This window comes from Xenopus tropicalis, chromosome 6, assembly GCF_000004195.4.
Source record: "Xenopus tropicalis strain Nigerian chromosome 6, UCB_Xtro_10.0, whole genome shotgun sequence".
Classification (NCBI taxonomy): Eukaryota; Metazoa; Chordata; class Amphibia; order Anura; family Pipidae; genus Xenopus; species Xenopus tropicalis.
Window position 1 is genome coordinate 113905087 of NC_030682.2, and position 20441 is coordinate 113925527.

Here is a 20441-nt window from a genome sequence, read left to right on the forward strand (position 1 = left end):
TAGGAATGTTGATCTGAGCCAATCAGCAGGAAGCTGACTCATAGGGGCAGATTTACTAATCCACGAATCCGAATCCCGAAAGGGAAAAAATCGCATTGGAAACGAAAATTTTGCGACTTTTTCGTCGCCGTGGCGACGATATCATATTTTGCACGATTGTTTCGTATTGAGCGATACTAAACGGCGGAACAACCAATCCGATTTTTTCTCGACAGTGGCAAAAAAGTAGCGGAAAATATACAAAAAAAGTTGACGAAAAAATCGCGGGACATACAAAAAAGTCACGTCGGCGACGAAAAAGTCGCAAAAATACTGATCATTGCGAAAAAATGCATTCGGACGCCTTCGGACCGTTCGTGGATTAGTAAATCTCCCCCATAGTCTAACTAACTGAGCATGTTCACTTGGTCTGGGTGTCTGTGCAGGAGTGAGGCATTATGGGAACTTTCTTTACACAGCTCAGCATTTTTTTTTTTCCTATGAGGCTTCTGATCTTCTGAACAGGTGAAATATGGGGAGACTTAAGGGCACTATTGAGACAACTGAAGGTATGCCTGCAGCTTGAGATTAACTCATTACTAGCCTTCCCTTCTCCTTTAAAGTTTTGTAAAACATAGTTCTAATTCAGTTTTAGTACAAAAAAAATGAAAAACATTGAATTTGAACATTGATAAATCAGCCCCTAGTGTATATATAAATGTATGTAACATGCTTCCTTTTCTCACTTCTTTCTTGGGGTAATGGGCCATGTAGCTCTAGGTTTGGTTGAGGCAATCTGCATTGCAAATTCTAAAATGCTACAGGTGTGTACTACATTTGTATTTTACATTGTTTCAAAACAAGATCCGGAAAATACAATGTGATTAACTTTTAACGAACTGTTTGCAACATAAGCCGTAGATTACATGGAGGAAAACTGATGGTTATGAATGTTATAGTTAAACTAAAGAAGTGAATTATCTGAGCATAACATCTTTAAGTGTATGCCATAGAAACACTAATTATAATCTGTAGTCCAATTTCTGTAGCAAAAAACGCCTTCCACAAAGGGACAATATGTATGTTCTCGGAGTTTTGTTTGGGGATAATGGAGTCCCTTATTGGAATCTGAAATAATTCTTTCTTACACTAACTATAATTACTGAAGTATATAATTTATTTACAGAAACCAGTGTCTAACAGCACCTGTACCATGGCTTTTATGCCTTCATAGTGTGTGATTCTCGTACAGCATACAATGACTTGCTATACCAAGTACATGAAAGTTTCACCCACGACTGTAAGAGAAAACATTTTGTTGCTTGACAGCTGCTTGGAAATAAACCTTGGTAAATTGTCATAAAGACTGCAAGAATGAACCCAAATGTGTATTTACAATTGTCCCAGACAACAGTCATCTTATCTGAGATATATATATATAATTCAAAAGTGAACAGGTGTACAAAAAAAAAAAAAAAAAATCTTTAATTCACTTAAAATACTAAGCCAAAGTTATGGTCTCCTCCTAAGATCTTTTTCAAGGTCTTAGGGGGATAAAGGTCTTAGGTGGAAAACGAAATCTTGGCCCGGTAAATAAAATAAAGATTTTTGTTTTTAACTTTTATAGGCTCCTGGTCTGCACCTGTTCACTTTTGAATTTTGGTTAATCTAGCACAATTTGGCAGCACCCAGGTCACTTCTACTGTTGGTGTGCTGAAAGTCAATGGATTGTATATGCATATATATAGATATATAATTAGAACTCACAAAACAAAATGATCCAATATTTCATTTACTGTTACTACTATAAGTTGCTCAGGGGAATTTATAGATTTTTCACCCAGAGATTCTTTCTATGCTCACTTGTGGCATTTCTCTTTAATAAGGTTACATTCTGTGATCCAGATTTCCTTTTAAGCTATCCTTCCATTTGAAAGGATCTGTTAGCTTGCTACATCCCAGTAAGTTATGACTCCGTGTCCTTAGATTCCCTTTCCCTTGGTAGTTTCTAGAGGGTTGTCACTAAACACCAGATTGGGTTTGGCTTTTGAAACTTTGGGGAGGGTCCTTCTGATGAGTGCAGTATGGTGGGGCTATGCCCAGTAGGTTATGACATGGAGTTGCCCAGGAAAAAAAATCACTGTAAGTATAATACAATTTTTCTTTTTTGGAATGAGGTTAAAATGTATAGAGTAATGAGTATTGTCATGCACTAAAACAAATGGTGTCCCTTAAAATATTCTATTCTAACAAATTAGCAAAACGTAAAAAAGTGGCGCGGGTCAAATTTTTGTGCCTGTGAAAAATTTCACTCATCACTATACATTAATCATGGAACAGTAATGTAAAAAAAATGGAAGTGTATCAAAGTATTGAAAATATAATGTACTGTTGCCCTGCACTGGTTAAAGTTGTGTGTTTGCTTTAGAAATCCTACTATAGTTTATACAGTAATTAATTCTTCTACACACCACTTACATAATTCCATAGGGTGCATTCAATGCCACGTTTTTATAAACAAAGCCGCTGTAAAGCCAAGGGATGTAGCTATTCAAATGTAAATAAGGCTACATTGCACAGGTTACATAGCAGATAACATTAGCTCTGTAAAACATTATTGCATTCTAAAGAGCTTATCTGTTATCTGCTATGTAATATTTGCCTTTTCTCCTTTTTTTTAAGCTTAAATGGCTTCCCTCATGGCTACACTGCAAGGTACTTATATAGTAGCCTTTCTGAAGCAAACACACAACTTTTACAAGTGAAGGGCAAAGGTTTCTTATTTTAATTACTTTAAAACAGTTCTCTAGCTGCTGGTAGCTCAGATCACACATTCTGATGGGAGGGGGAGAAGGGAGGAAAGAGCTGTGTTAACTCAAGCCTCCGGAATGAAGGATTTTTCTAAAAGGGGAAGTGCAATACTGAAGAACATGTTTACACAAAGGAAGACAAGAAATCCTGTGTTTCTTTTGATAGAGGACACTGCAGCTATTCTGTGAGTGCTTATGGCTGTATAAAGAAGCTTTACTATAAAGAACATTTGTTTTGTTGCAATCTGCATGTTCTTTCTAGGTACAACATGGTATCCAAATATTGAGAATGGGACCTTTGCAAAACCCATTATTTCCATCCCTGTAGCTCAGTTTTGTGAAAAATGTATAATGTGCAATATGTACTATACATTACAATTTGGTTAATTCCCACATATCTTACCCGTGAATTTATTAAAGTACATATTTAGTATATATATATATCCACTATGAAATAATTTGTGTGAAAAATCTCTATGTAATCCTTCACAACTCCCCTGGTGTTGATATCACTGCATGAGATATCACTTTCTTAAAAAGCTAAGCAGTTTTAGTTTTACCTCCTGTAGTGCAACATATTTTACCACAGATATTTTTTAACATCCCAATTCTATCACAGATTTTAAAATAGCTATGTTTCCTTAATTTCACAATTGGAAAACACTTTAACAGAATAGTATTATCCTATATATTTAGTCAAAGCAGCCTCTACCTTGAGTAGTAAAAAGAACTTGTTTGGATGGTCAGAATAAAATGTTTTAGTGCCAAAAAATCAAGACACTCTAGAAATGTGATTTTTTTCTTTTTAACTTGGTCATTTGTTGGGACTTGGTTCTTTTGCTTTCATCGTTCAAAAATTACCCCCTTCTGTGTCTCCATTTACCTGCCCTTTTATACATTATAATCTTTGAAATACTCACTAGATATGATCCACAAAAGAAGGATCAAAGGGAGTTTGAGCAAACCTGGTATGTAGTCATTATTCTATATTTATAAAAATGACATAATTTTGATCATTATGGATGATAAATAATGAAATGGGTCATTATTTCGTTTTTATCTCATTCAACCTCTCTGTTTGATGCAATGTTTAACACCTTAAGAAATTTACTAATTGGTGAATTGTCGGGTTCAGATTTTTCACAGTTTTGACACGTAGTACATCTTGGAAAAGTTGCAACTTTTTTCAGTGACTTTGAGAGCTAAAAAAATTCAACCATTAGTAAATAGTCCCCATATAAGTTGATGATGACTAAAATTATCTGAATGCAAAATCACTTTTCAATTAAATCCAACTTTTTGGACAATGGATTTGCAAAACAATCACCAGCAATAACCATATAACAGGTATAACATCTACGTCGTGTTACAATTAATGCATTTTAATTAGTAGTTACTTCTGCCTCCTATAGCCATTTTAATGCCTTTTTATTGTTATAGTCACTAGTATACCCAGGTAGTTTTGCAAAGAAGGCTTATATATATTTTGCCTTTAATGTGTTGGCATCACTTCAATTATAGGCATAACATCTTTCAGTTCAGGGTCAGCCAAATCAAGAATTGCATGAATATTTTGATCAAATTAGAGGTCAGTTGCTAGACATATTATATAATTCGCCACCAGGGTCCCTGGGAAAAACCCTTGTACTTGCTAGTCCTGGAGTGGAGGGTGACGTTTCATACCCTTGAGATCAGGACCTCGGGTGGGCCTAGGTACCCCAGTCTGACTCTGCCATAACTCACTGGGTGATCGTATAATATAAGCTATTATACAGTATTTCATAAAAATGGAAAATTGGTAATAATAGAAAAAATGGAAATGTGGTTATAAAGCCTGATTTCCTGCTATTTTGCAAATGAGCTTAGCATCTACTCACAGCGATTGTTTTTGATGTGGAAAACCTGTACCACACCGGAAAGCCCAGTAGGGTTAAATCCAGTGGACTGAGTGTCTACAAATTCTAGCAGATGAGGTTTAGCCTATATAATATATTCTATGCAAATAATATATTAAAAGTCAACCATGGATGGTTTTATATATAACAATTTATTTTCCATGCCGGAATCACTGCTCGATGGTTCTACTGAGCTGCACTGGCTAAAATCCTAATGAAATGAATGTGTTTGACAGCTCTGAGCAGTGGAATGCTTCTAACTAATTGAAACAGGTGTCTTAAGATGGCCATACTTTATCAGTCCTAATTAACTATTTGTGATGTTCCACAACTCCTATGCCACTCAAGCGGGAATCACGTGGGCAACTGCAAACGTCCGATATATAATTGTTTTCCATTTTATAGCGCATTTATAGCACAACCTATTTAAAACCTTACGACTTCCAACATAAATGGGGGGCACAGGCAGCACAGATGCTAAGACCAGAGCCCATAATCACTACTAACACTTGAAATAAGAATAAGGTTCAATTATCCCTTTTATTAACATGTACATTTACAAATTAATTTGTGCAGTTTCCTTTTTAAATGAAGGAAATTGGTAAAACACATTTTCTGTGTAATCACTAATGAATTTATTGGTTTTATGTCTACTGTGGGTGCACAATTAATATATTAAGTATGTTAAAGTAGAACTAATACTAATACCAATATACTTATTAGCAAAAGTCAGGAAAAAAGGATTTGGTTAAAAATTATGTGTAGCTTATTAAGGTGTGATTATTAAAATAATTTTTTGAATTTGCAATCTTCACTTTTAAAGTCATGCCATTATGTAAAAAAAAAATGGCCAGTAAGTTCTAAGGCTAACATAGATTTGTCATTAATCTCACTACCTAAACAGACTATACCTTCTGGCCAGGGTGGTTGGGTGTGGTTAGGGTGTGGGAGGATGTAATTTGTAGATTTTGAAATTCAACACCATTCAGTTTAGAGGAATGAATGCATATGGTAATTTTAGATGGAAAAATAAGTATTTTATCATTACTTACCTATTCCATACTTGTTATTTAATCTTTCTTTTTCTATCTGAAACTGCATAATGAAGATGTTTTCTTCCTAAGGGATTTATATATAACAGACATTATTAGATTATTTCTTTCAGAAAACTGACTGAACTGAACACTTTTTCAATGTATATATTTATGGAATATAAATGAATAACAGATTTTATTATTTCACTTTCATTAGTGCTGTAAGTTGTCTTCTTAAAGAATCTGTGCATAATTAAACCTCCCTCTCGGGATTCAGTATCTTTCAAATAGTGATGATGGGAAAGCAGCCGATTTTTTTTTTCTTTTGCTTCTGTGTTGATAATATAATTTGGTAATCACAGATAAAATATAACAATCATGTTGCATGCATACCAACTAAATAATATAATCATCCAACATGGTAAACTGAAATGTTTATTCCTATATCATTTTTTTTGGCTTATTTATTTTTGAATGTATTATTGTTAAAAAAAGATCTCTTTAATATATATATATATATATATATATATATATATATATTCTTCATTCTTCATTTATATCCACACGACAGCACCTTACTCCAAACTTGCTACCATGTAGCTGCCCATGTGCACAGAGTTCAATATATATACCGAATAAAACACAACCAGCACCAAGGGTCTTGAGGTTCAAATCAATATTAGTGTATTTTAATATATATATATATATATATATATATATATTGAGCAAATGGACAGTTTGTTATCATGCAAAAGTCTATGCAAAAAAGATCTAAAACACAGGGTATTTCTCCCTTTAGGGGAATACACAATATACAATACACATATTGATTCCCTTATCCTATTCCATTTACACTATTGCAATCTCATGCTAACCAGACCCATAGACTCCCACCTCTGTCCCCTGCAATCAGTCTCCTAAGAGGGAAACTGCTCCTCTCCCAGTAAAATCCCTGTCATGGCTGCCTGAAGATGGAATTTAATCTCTGTATATGTATACTTCTTACAATGCTTGTCCTCCCTGTGCCTACTTTTTTACCTGTACCTTGTACAGTGCTGCATATCCATGTAGTGCTTTATAAATAGTTATACATATTTACATACAAATACATCAGGCATCAAAAGGTGTATTTTTTTCCATAACTTATTTCTAAGCTTTTAAAAATGTCTTTCATCCAATTTGTTAAAAGTTTGGCTCTGCAAAGAAAATTAAATAATTGCTATAATTATGCTATTGAACAACTTTTAAGCATTAAGCACGGGCCCTTTACTACATTTTTATGGAACAGGGACATTTGCTAAAGAATGTGCTCTAAATATTAATAAACATAATCATCTAAGATTATTTCCATTTTATGTATGCCACATACTTAGCTGAATATTGTTTTTTCCAGATTTTCACTGCAAGATTAATTAATGGTGGCACTCAAATTCCACTGGAAAATTAATTTCATGTTCTGTCCCCTACAGATTACCTTAATGCTGCTTTAGTGCATTAGCGCAGTAGTCTTGTAATAACAAAAAGTCTTATACAAATTAATAATCTCATTTTGTTGCTGGTTTTTATACAGAAGTCCATATTTTAAAAAAACATCTTGCTTTTTCTATGTTTTCCTTTTAGGCAAAGACAGGAATTTGTTTGTTGCAAGATGGTAATCAAGAACCTTTTAAAGTTCGGCTCCACTTAGCCAAAGATATTCTGATGATTCAGGAACAAGATGTGATCTGTGTGTCTGGAGAACCTTTCTATTCTGGTGTAAGTAATATTTTATTTGTTTAATAGGTTATTTTTACTGGTGTTTTTAAAATAAAGTTGTATAGTAGTGATGGGCAAAATAATTTGCCAGGCATGGATTAGCGGCGAATTTCCGCATTTAGTCATTGGAGGATTTTTTCATGAAATGGGCGTCAAAATTCACTGCAGAAAAATCACATCAAAAAATTTGCACCCGTGTCAAAAAAATTGGTTCCATGCGTCACAATTTGTTTCTGGAAAACTGATTTTTGCACACAAAAAAATATCTTTTGTGCATTCATATGTTTCGCATATACCTAACCTAAACCATTTCTCTCCTTATTATTGGCCTATTGCTCACAATACCCTCTTAACATACAAAGGTGGTTGGGAATGGATTGTGTCTGCACATTTCTGCATTTTTAAATGAACCATACAATGACAAATATGATAAACCATGCCAGAAAGTAGCTGACTCCTCAAGCTTATACTTGTGTTTTGTCCTATCTGACATTACATAGAAGTCTCATTCAAAACAAATTACATCTCATTGTATGAGGACCTAAAGTGCTAGGTTTTAAGAAGATTGATTCACCCCAATCTTTAGTTTTGTGTGCACAGTTTTCTTCCTTTTTCATGTAACTTCCTGAGGCCAAGTGGCTGATTTATTTGAATTAATTTTTTGCAAAGCTTGCAATGTATTTTTATTGTTAGCCAATATAGGTAGCACTTCTACTTTTTTATTTGTTTGTTTTGTATTGGAGGCCCATTTATCAACATTCTGATTTTCAAAATTATAAATGCCAAGTGATTTATTAAAACAGGCTTTTAAAAGAAACCACAAAAAGCACATAACAAATGCAACAACTGCAACCTTTTTGTTTTGTCAAACAAATAAACCACAAAGCAAAGAAAGATTAGCCAATTGTAATAGGATACTTGCCATTAACTTCTACATGACCTTGACAGTTTTTCGGTGGCGTATTTTTACTTTCAGATTTGTGGCACTTTTGTCCCATAAAGGTGAATAAAAAAAATATGAATCATGAAAAAAATGTGAAAAGAAAGGAGGTTCCATTTAAATATTCAGAACGCATTTTTTTACAGTGAGAGCTGTGAAGTTGTGGAATTCCCTCCCCGAATCAGTTGTGCTGGTTGATACATTATATAACTTTAAGAAGGGGCTGGATGGATTCTTAGCAAGTGAGGGAATAACTAGATCAACTAGAAGTTAGACAGGTTATATATAGGCATTATGGTTGAATGTGATGTCTTTTTTCAACCTAACGTACTATGTTACTATGAATATTAGTAAATGCTACGCTAATATTTAATACTTTATTTTACTCAAATGTAAAACTTTTTCATCTAAAAGCATACAAGTTCATGTAGAAATCAATGGGAGTTATTTTTTTTTTTTGATTTTTTTTCAATTGAAATGATGATTAGAATAATGATTAGAATACAAATTGGATGCATTTGAGTTTTTACATGCTTTTATTGAAGCAAGTTTTTTTTTTACATTCAAATGTTTTAATAAATAAGCAAATATTTGAATTTGGTAAAATGTTGAGTTTATTCAAATTTGGGGGAAAAAAACTCTCAAATTCAATTCCAATGCTGTTTATAGAAAAAATACCTGTATAGATATTTCCCTAAGTGTACTAGAAAGCTCAGTTGTACTGCAACTGAAAACCCTAATATTAATTCATTAATTCATGAAAAACACAATAAACCAAAAAACAAGAATTAAATAATCTTAGTGTTTAGTAAAGTGTGAAAGTCATTGTAACATATTTAACAAAATGGAGCAATTTGCAGGATATGTAAATGCTATTATATGGCATAAATGTGTAAATGAAACAATATCAATAGCAAATTTACTTCCAATGCTATTTTGTGTAAATGTAAGATAAATCTAAAACAAAATGATGCAATAGAAATGGTGTCCACAAAGTGTCTATCAATCTTGGCAGTGTAAGATAAATCTAAAACAAAATGATGCAAAAAAAAAAAAAAAATGGTGTCCAAAAAGCATTTGTCAACAAATCTGTCATTTAGCTGCAATGCTATAATGTATCTGTGCCCAGAAGAACCACCAGCAGCTAATGTATTATTCACTGTAGGTGAAATGTTATTTATTTTAGACCTGACAGTGACTGGCATCTTAATGCAATGCTTGTGAAAATGTACCTTTGCTTGTTATGTACAGTATAATATACCTGTAAAAATTCAGTTTTATTCAGTGAGGCTCTGAGTTATTGTGCCTTGGTAGTGGGAAAGGGTCTGGAGAAGGGTATTGGAATATTTAAAGGTTGAAAGAAAAATAACTAGGGAGGTGACAGCATAATAGCCAAGATTGCCCCTAGGTTTAAATGAATTATTTATGACATGCCGTTTTGGTAAAATTAGAGCAGGGATCCCCAACTTTTTTAACTTGTGAGCTACATTCAAATGTAAAAATACTTGGGAGCAACACAAGCAATAAGGACTGTTATTGGCTATTTGATAGTCCCTATATGGACTGGCAGCCTACACGAGATTCAGTTTGGCAGTATAGCTGGCTTTTATGCAACCAAAACTTGCCTCCAAGCCAAAAATTCAAAAATAAGCAACAGCCAAAGGGTTGGGGAGCAACATGTTACTCACGAGCCTCTGGTTGGGGATCACTCAGAGTATGTGTCAAAACAAAAGGAAGAAAAAGTACTCTATAGTGATGAACAAAAATAAACAGAAAGAAAAAAAAGGGTTAACCTCAATTTTAACAAATGCTACAGCTCAGACTTCAGTCTGTTTTCTGTACTTGATATGGAGTAGCAAATAGTAGATCAAATAAATCCACGTCTTTCAATAGCTGTGTTTGTGTTGAATACATGGGAAAATGAGAAGATTATTTTCAAGCGTGGCTTCATGAGTAAACTTACCAATATATCTCATATTTGTGGTGGAAAAACTAATATCTAGGAAATGTCTGTATTTCTTTGCCCAATGTTACTTGAAGAACATAATAAAATGACAGCTTATTTAATGGCAAGCTATGCTTATCTTGAAATGACACTGGTGCCTCATATTTGGCATTGTTATCCTGAGGAAAGCCTTTTTTTACTTCTTGGCTGATTATTCTATTTTGTTATTTTAATTTTATGAAACAGTTTGCAGTATATTAAAAAGGGAAAAAGATGTTTTGGCAAGAGAGTTAGTTTTCATTTCCCAACTTCTGCAATCCCTGTAACCAGCAAGAGAGCTGTATAGAAACCAACAACACTGGAAATATGTGAGAATTGATATCGTCTTCCTAAATGTGTCACATAATTTTATATGTGTTCCTGAAACAATGATGTATAAAATATTCCACTTTATACAGTACAGAGCTTGGGTATCTACCCTTAACTGGAATTAGATGAAAATATTAGATAATTAATCTAATTAAAAAAGCAGATACAAATCCCAATCCCAAATAGAAAAATGTGATCAAATCATATCGATCCAGAATTAATTTTTCGGAATCAATCTAATTTAGACCGATCCTTTTACGAAATCATGTTTGTGATTTTAATTTGATCAATGTTCATTAATATTAACTAAATAAAAATAATAACATTGCCTATAGCCTACTAAGAGATTTGACATCTAAGACCAGTCATTCTTTTGTGGGCAGCAGCAATTGAATCTCTAATTGACAATGACAAATAATGGATTTTAAATTGGCCTATCCCTTTAATCTGCAGGATTTCTCATTCACACTGACATGAATCAACCCCGGGGTCATGAGTAAAGCTTAACATATCTCATGCATTAAAATCACAGATTATACTCATAATGCATTGATTATTTTAATATAACAGAATGGTTTGACAGTAATTAGTATTGCTGCTTTGTAGAGGTGGAGCCCAGGCACTACCTGTAAAGAGTTTGTGATTCAGTATGTATTTATGTATATCTTTATTTATAAAGAGCTACTTATGTACGTAGCGCTGTACAGTAGAATACATTAATACAAAAAACAGGGGGTTATTAAGATAATAATAGATAAATACACAGTATAACAATAAATACAAATAAATAACAGTTGCAATAAGTTAAGAGTCAAAGACACAAAAGGATGGAGGTCCCTTAAATGAGTGATAGCACTTACATACAGAACATACATACATACATTCTCCCCTGCACTCTATTTCACCAAGCTCTGAGATGCCTCAGTTCCCCGTTTCGCTTTGCCAGAAAATTCACATAACGACAAGAAAATTCACGAAACGGCGAAAAATCCACGTTTGCCGCTGGTGTCTTTTTTTAATCGCCTGCATCTTTTTTTTGTTGCCACGCCTTTTTTTGTCACCCGCATCTTTTTTTTTTGCATGATCCTGCCCATTTTTTTTTTTCACGAAACAAAACAATGGCAAAATGCAGAAATTTACTGCAAATCCATGCCTGGTGAAAACAATTGCTCATCACTAAACAGCACTCATTTGATTTTCAGGCACTTAGTGATTTATAAAGTCACTGACTGATTTGTGCAGGCAATTCAATGATTCAGAGGGGACAACCCTGCCTTCTCCAGGAATAATGAAGGCAGGGCTGTCCCTCTTTAAACACTGAAATGTCTGCACTATTCAGTCTGCAGTTTGATAAATATCAAAGTATCTGAACATCAAGTGAGCACAGTTCTACTTTGATTGTACCGAATAGCAAGCTCTTTCACTCTCTGCCTAATTATAAGGGTCTAAGTCTGACCACATAGAAAAACCCATGATCTTCAAAGCTCAACCTCAGTCTCTTCTGGCTGCTACTGAGCTACAGCTAGTCACACAAATGACTGTAAATGAATGCATGTAAGCCTTTGTCAGGAAAAGGAGAAGGCAGCAAATTAATATATATATGTATAATTATGCAGTTATATCTATAAATATGTTTCTTTTTACGACTTACCTAAATATTCTGTTCATAGGAGAGAACTGTTGCCATCAGAAGGCAAACTGTAGGAGGATTTGGACTAAGCATAAAGGTAGGTATAGATATATTATATTTGTTAATTACATTTACTTTTAGTTTAAAAAGAGTTTACAATAACTACTCCAGTTTATATGGATTTTCTTTCAATGTATTTCATCTTTAAATTCCAGTAAATTGGATTTAGTGGAAGGGAGTAAGACTTTAAGGTGTAATCAGTAGATGGAAATGATTAATACAGCACAGTAAAATAAAATGAAAAAATATGGGTCTGACCGGGAATTAAAACATGCTCCTTTTTTTGCAGTCAGATATAAAGCGTTCATGTGTCTGTGTCCAGGATTTGAGATATAAATTCCCTGATGTATTTATGCTAGTTACTGTTCACTGGAATAATAAATTCATTATCCTGTTTCGAAAAGCTAGTATCTCACAAACAATCATAATAAATTTATAAATCCATGATATATATAGTCTATTTTACATTTATCAAGAACTGGATTATTTAATATTTAAAGTGAATCTGACAGGTTTGAATTAATGTGCTTGCTGTTTTTTGCCCAAGGTATTTAATGGGAAATCTATAACTTATGAATTGTGTATGCTCAGCAATGGTTTTGGTGAAAAGACTGAGATAATACATTTCTAACAGACAAGCACCTGCTTTGAGGCCACTGAGAGCAACATCCAAGGGGTTGGTGAGCAACATGTTACTCCTGAGCCACTGGTTGGGGATCACTAGTCTAGACTTTATTGATGCATATGGTGTACTATGTAGGTTTCATGTTCCAGATGCATCAATAAACTCTAGAGCAGTGATCCCCAACCAGTGGCTCGGGAGCAACATGTTGCTCACCAACCCCTTGGATATTGCTCTCAGTGACCCCAAAGCAGGTGCTTATTTTTGAATTTTTGAATTGGAGGCAAGTTTTGAGTCAGAAAGACCATGTGTACTACGAATCAGATCCTTCTGTAGGCTGCCAGTTCACATTTGGCAAAACAATAACCAATCACAGCCCTTATTGATCACCCCTAAAACCTTTTTTCATGCTTGCATTGCTCCACAGCTTTTTTATACTTAAACGTTACTTATGGGTACAAAAGTTTGGGGACCCCTGGTCTAGAGAGTTATTTTACCTGCCATAGGGAAATTGCTAATGACAGGACTCTATAGCAATGTTGCTGCTAGCACACCTCTGTATGGCTCTAAAGTTAGGGGCAGGCAGGAGGTGGGTAGGAGGACAGAGGTGTCTCCTCCCATGTCTCATGATGAACACAGGCAGCACTACATTCATGGGGCAAATGCAGGTCTTTGAGCTTTGAGGTCAAAACCAGGAGATCAATACTAGATAAAGGACCAGGACAAGCCAGAAATCAGTGCACCCAGCCTCAATAGACCTCAATGGGCAGTGAATGAGCTCAGAGCTGGGGATTTTATAGAGAAGCTAATGGGAAAGTCAGAACATCTATGGCTAAATTAAGAACAGCTCCCAGGTACCAAGGCAGGAGCTCTGTCTAGCGCATAGACTAACTGGAAGTTACTTCCTCACCTCATCATGCACATCCAGTGTTGGGCATGTTTTCATTTTTGCACAATTTTCCATATTTAAACCTGCCTTTCTGTAATGCCTTTGTGAAAGTTAGTTTTTGTATTTTTTTTAATGTATCTGCTAGTATTTGTTATCCTTGTTTGTTTTGTCAACTGGCCTGACCCATGTCTTGCTCAGAGACAAATAAAGTTGATCAATTAACATTCTTTTATTAGAATCCTGGTATTTTGTAAGCAAAAAAAGTTTGTTTACCAACTAAATACAGTATAATGGACAATGAAAAATTAATGAAAATGAAAAATAGCTTCTATTTTCTTTACCATATGCGTGTGGATTTTTGTTATTAAATTTAGTGTCTGCATACCGTTATTGCAAAATTATATAGCCACTGTAGAGGACATCATCTATAAAGAGACATTTTTCCTGTGTTTGTTCCATGTGGTATTGATAGATATAATTGTTTTTTTTTCCATAGGGAGGATCAGAACATAATATCCCAGTTGTTATTTCCAAAATATCCAAAGAGCAAAGAGGTATGATTTTTGTATACAGATACAAAATAAAGGGCAATAAAGGTATGGGATCCATTATCTGCAAACTTGTTATCCAGAAAGCTCAGAATTACATCATGGTCAACTGCCATAGACTTCATTTTAATCAAATAATATAACATTTTAAATATATCTCCTTTTTCTCTTTATAATGAACTATTACCTCGTACATGACCCCAACTAAGGTATAATTCATTCTTAATGGTGGAAAAACAATACAGTTGGGTTAATTTTAAGTTTAAGTAATTTTCTAGTAGTCTTAAAGTATGGACCTAAATTACAGAAAGACCCCTTATGTAGAAAACCCCAGGTCCCGAGCAATTTGGATAACAGGTCCAATACCTGTACAAAAGCAAAGGAAACTTTTTTTTTATCCCTTTATGTGACATAGAATCTACTGTGCTATAATACCAAGCATATGGAATCTACATGTAGGTTTATTAATTTCTCTTTGATCTGTGCCTGGCAACATGTTATTGTCAGCTTATTCAAACTGATAGAATGGGTTAACAGTGCGGCTAGCAAATGCCGATTAAGGGACTGGATGTTGTGTATTTTATATTGGTGGTGGCGTGATTGAGATGCCACGTGGATGCTTGTTTATTTGGAACAGAACAGGCATCGCCATGATTCAGCAGCAAAAAACTGTGCTGTAAATTGTTTAATACGAATCTGAGTTGGGTACACAGCCTGGGGGAGGGAGAAAGCTGTAGGGCAGCGAATTGGGGGATAGGGACCAGGCTGTGTGGATAATTCGGGTAACTATATACCTCGCCTAATTGCTAGCTTCCCTAACCCCTGATAGACCCCCAACCTGTGACTTACTGTTGACTGTGCGTTCTGACCTAAAAGAAGTGGTTTCCCCTATACTGTGAGCAGCTATAGAACTAAATATAGGCACCTTGAGTAGTGGAATGACTTTATTTAAAACTGTTGGAATTAATAGTAAATTGGCCTGAATATGAGATGAACTGTTGGGAACATCGGGGCAATTTTCTAATGAGAATAATATAAATATAAACTCCGCACTCATAAAGAATTGTTTTTAATAAATCATTGATTTTTTTCTTAGTAATTGTGGATCCGATTTTATGAAGGAGTGATTTCTCCCTATTTTTAAATTGATTAAATTAAAAGTTATATTTTAATTGCAAAAGGCACCAAATTAAATTTTGTAGGTTTATTTGAATAGAGGTAGTAAATACCAGGTGTACAGCAGTAATGAAATTGAAGCCAGATCTTTTGTTTTTTGTTAGAATGGGTTAAAACTGCGTTGTGTATACATTTCTACACTATACCAATTCCATAAATGTATTGAGTTATTTGACTCCCCTATATGAAATATATAGGGGAGTCAAATAACTCAATACATGACGTTTATAAAAAAAATACATTAATGAGGCAAGAAATGGCGAGAAGAATCACATCCTGTATCATGTACTGATATATTCAGGCAAACCTGAAAGATCTCTGCCAGCAAGGTTGGTCTTTCTCTCCTTTAGACTCTAATATGGTATCAGTTGAAGTCACAAAGACAACCCAAAATATAATTTAACTATAAGAAACTTTTTGACAGGCCAAAGCATGGAAGCAGTGTAATTATCCTCTTTGACTTTCTTTGAATTATGCGGGCTGAATCTGACATTCAGTGAATTATGCAATCTGAGGTTTTATAATTAGCCAGTGAAAATGTAAATGTAGTATAAATTTACTCTATCAAACTGAGATTACAGGTTATATAGGACTATATTATGTGTAACAGCAGGTGGGCAAAGTCACTAGGTAATAGGGCATGGAAGATATATTTCTGGGAAAATGGATTTAAAGCTGATGAAAACATAAGGTCAGTTATGGACTGTTATTCCTTTTTCTCATTAAATAAAAGTAAGTAAGTAATGAAATTAAATGTTTACTTAGGCAAATTGTAATTTTACAGCTAATAGAGAATAATAATTTAACTGTAGTCCACAATTGTATGGGACTTTGGAAAGGATACTATCCTGCCACTTAAATTATGGGACATGGTGTCCCCCTCAGGTGGAATACTTTTAAATCATGAAACTTTTTTTTGGAAAACTGAAGCTTTCTTTCATTCCTCTACACTTCCACATGTATATTAAAGGAACAGTAACACCAAAAAATGAAAGTGTATAAAAGTAACTAAAATATAATGTGCTGCTGCCCTGCACTGGTAAAAGTTGTGTGTTTACTTCAGAAAGTCTACTATAATTTATATAAATAAGCTGCTATGTAGCCATGGAGGCAGCCATTCAAAGGAGAAAAGGCACAGGCACATACGCAGATAACAGATACAACACTATTGTATTCTACAGAACTTATCTGTTATCTGCTATGTAACCTGTGCCTTTTCTCCTTTTTTCCAGCTTGAATGGCTGCCCCCGGGGCTACACAGCAGCTTATTATATAAATTATAGTAGTGTTACTGTAGCAAACACACCAGTTTTACCAGTGCAGGGCAACAGTGCATTATATTTTTATTACTTGAAAGCTCTTTCATTTTTTGGTGTAACTGTTCCTTTAATAAATGCATTTCTGGCATTTTCCTTCATTCTACTGCTTCAGATGCAGCTTTTTTCCCTCTGTAGGAGGATGCACAGGGAATGGATAGACTGAAAAGTGAGCTTTAAACCTGTACTGAGACTTACAATTGAGAAAATAATGAGCCATAATTAAAGCTGCAAAATTAAACTAAATGCCAGCACTGTGGGTTATGCTGTTTTAAAGAAATACCATCCAAAGAAAATAATATAAGTGGAAGACATTAATTTAAAATATAGGCTAGAGAGGTGGAAAGAAGAAAACAATTATACAACTAGAAAACAATATAAAACTGAAGGCAAAGCAATGAAGGATAGATGGGTGGATCGTAAGGTTAAATGGTAAAAAAGAGTTAAGGAAAAAAGTAAACAGGAGATGTTAAAAGCATAGAAGGAAAAGAGCTCACGGAAGTAAAGAGGGAGAGAAGATTGCTGGGAGAAAAGAAAGAAAGCAATGGGAAAATGTTATGCAGATGAAGGAGAGGGCTATAGAGAATGGGGAAGCAGATGAGAATAGGAGAAACAAGAAGAGATAAAAGTGTATAGAACAGGGGAGCAGAATGAGGAAAGGTGAGAGGATGATAAGTACCTGTGAATAATAAAATTGGCTGCAGCCTTTTGCCTGAGATCCACAGGTAATGGGACCTTCAAGAAAAGAAAGAAGCAGTGAACATTTTCATTTTTATTAGGAACCACTACCTCAGTTGAGAAGATAGTAGAGGCACAGGCAATGAGTATGACTTATAAACCCTTCAGGCTAAGGTTAAGAGTCAGTACGGATTACCCTTATTTAGTGATTTCTTCTTTTGTGAGCACAGAGTGAGTGGGAAATATATTAATTAAATTATACTCCCTAATACACAAAAGATTTGGGCCTATTGCCAATATGGTGTGAGAAATGTAAGTAAACCATTTTGCTGCTGATTAATTCCCCATTTTCAGCTGCCACACATCCTGGCCATAGCAGCCAATTGGGGTACATACTGGAACCTGTCAGAAAATAACTTAATATGGTTTAATGATGACCTAGATATTAAACATTTTTTGGGGGATGAGGCCTTTATCCTTTTTAAAATAATAAGATTCCTTAAAAATACATTCTGTTTGTTTGATAAGGAAAGTATGCAAGGTTCTTTAAGAGTGGAAGTCAGTGCAGTCAAGGAGATAATTGAAATGGAGATTAATACTTTGGAGAAGATAAAAGGCAAATTGAATTATACTACAGTGGCAGAAAGATGCATTCCTCTTAGAGCTAATCAAGTAAATGTGATCTAAAATAGCTCCTACTACTGCCCAAAGGGGAGTTTTAAAAAAGGCCCTCCCCATTCAAACGCTCTACATTTGGCACATCGTAAATAAACTTCAATGCCCCGGACTTTCTAAATATTTTCTCTTAAATCTGCAGTGATCCTTCTAGCGTTATTCATTCAGGCTGTTCATTTTGTCTGTTTGCCTCAGTTTATCTCATTGTTAAATTGTTTGTGATTGCAGCTGAACTCTCTGGCCTTCTCTTCATAGGAGATGCAATCCTGCAGGTGAGAAAACACAATAGCTGGAAAACTAAAGATAAATTATGATGTGTACACTATAACCAAAAATGATGGTTTTCCTCTTTTTACAGATCAACGGCATAAATGTGAGGAAGTGCAAGCATGAAGAAGTGGTAAGCTTATACGTTTTATAAGCAATTCTTGAATTTGTGGCTATAGCAGAAGCTGATGTTGTTCCTGAGCCTGAAAGTAACACTTGCTTAAAACATTCTATGCTTATGTTTTACCAATACAAATAAATTGTAGGTCATCATTATTGCATTAATCTGGGTTGAAAAAAAGACAACAGCTCATCAAGTTCAACCCCTCCAAATGACCCGAAGATCATATATTAAACTAAGGGGCAAATATATTGAAATCTGATTCCAGGACATTGCAACAAAAACATGATCTCAATCGAGCAAAAAAAAAAATCATGATTTTTTCCCTCAGTTGAGCTTAGAAAAAACTTTCAAAAACCAATGAACTGGCCTTCAGCTGTAGATTTTGTTATTACTGTAGCCCTTGTTATTATGCTTGTCTAAAAAGGTCATCCAAACCCCTCTTTAAGGCATTAACAGAATCTGCCATTACCACATCACTAGGAAGGGCATTCCCCAACCTCACTGTAGAAAACCCCCTACACTGCTCCAAATGGAAGCTCCGTTCCGCTAACCTAAAAGGGTGGCCATTTTCTATCTTTAAAATCCTCTAATGAACTTGTATTTTTGTTTTTTATAAAAAAAGATTTTAGCAATATTTACAACTTAATTATTTTCATTGGATAAGAAATCACTTTTTTTAATTTTTCAAGATAGCAGAAAGATATACTGTATGTCAGTTTTATTTTACTTTGTTCAGGATCTGACTGTGCAAATGAAGGCAACTATTATGTTGTTCATTTCACTATTCTGCGTGTCTGAAGATCTGTGTATCCCGTGGGAATTAAATGTGAGTTCCCACAGATTGATTGAATATGCTGGACAATTTGCATACTGTGCTGTAAACAAAGATGACAGTGCCTATGCACATTATCATATTTCCTAAATAACTTCCACTGGTTTCACCAAAAATAGATGAGCAAATCAAATCCTATTTGAATTGCAAAGTAATTCATTTCAGGATCAGATTGACTGAAGGCAATGTGACCAAATAATTGGGCACGAAAATTCATACATTGCTCCACAACGAGCAGTCTCCTATAATAGAGTAAATTCCTGGTTGATGGAAATATGTTTACTTACTGCTGAAACAAAATTGCCCAGTGTTTTGAAAGGGTAGACGTAACTAGTGATGAGCGAATCTGTCCCATTGCGGAAAAATTCGAGAGACTGCTAAAAAATTTGTGAAAATTCCTGAAATGTGGCTACCATATGACTCTTTTGATGCGTGCAACTTTTTTTTATGCAAACGCAACTTTTTTGATGGAATAGTGACTTATTTGACGTGACACCAACTTTTTTCAATTCCACCGCAATGTTTTCCTCACTCACCAAACATTTCTCATAGCAAATTTTTGCTGCAGTTTTGCAAGAAAAATTGCCAATGGCGAAATGTGGAGTTTCGCAGCAAATCCATGTCTGACGAAAAATTTTACTCATCATTAGACATAACCTGATATCCAAGCATAGGACAATTTAACTGTGTAGGAGGAACCATAGGAAAGTTACATGAGCCAATAGGAGGAGATGTGCTACAGCAGGGAAAAGCTTAATGATGGACCTCTGTCTTAAACTATGCTGCAGATGTTTAACAGGTTGCTATCTATGAGGTTTGCTAGGCTCTGTGTAGTTAGCAGGTTACTAAATGACTAAATAATGATAGCTAACGGTCAACTAATGGCTAAACAGCTTT

General features: G+C 34.6%; 1 protein-coding gene across 1 annotated transcript in view; it reads left to right on the top strand.

Annotated features, from left to right (window-relative positions):
• The window catches only part of sntg1 (syntrophin gamma 1), a 208457-nt gene that overhangs the window by 130304 nt on the left and 57712 nt on the right, over positions 1-20441 (top strand). The window contains exons 5-9 of the mRNA XM_004915197.3: positions 7339-7473; positions 12398-12454; positions 14425-14482; positions 18550-18593; positions 18680-18721. Coding sequence (XP_004915254.1) covers positions 7339-7473; positions 12398-12454; positions 14425-14482; positions 18550-18593; positions 18680-18721 — 336 coding nt within the window. The remainder of the gene's footprint in view (positions 1-7338; positions 7474-12397; positions 12455-14424; positions 14483-18549; positions 18594-18679; positions 18722-20441) is intronic.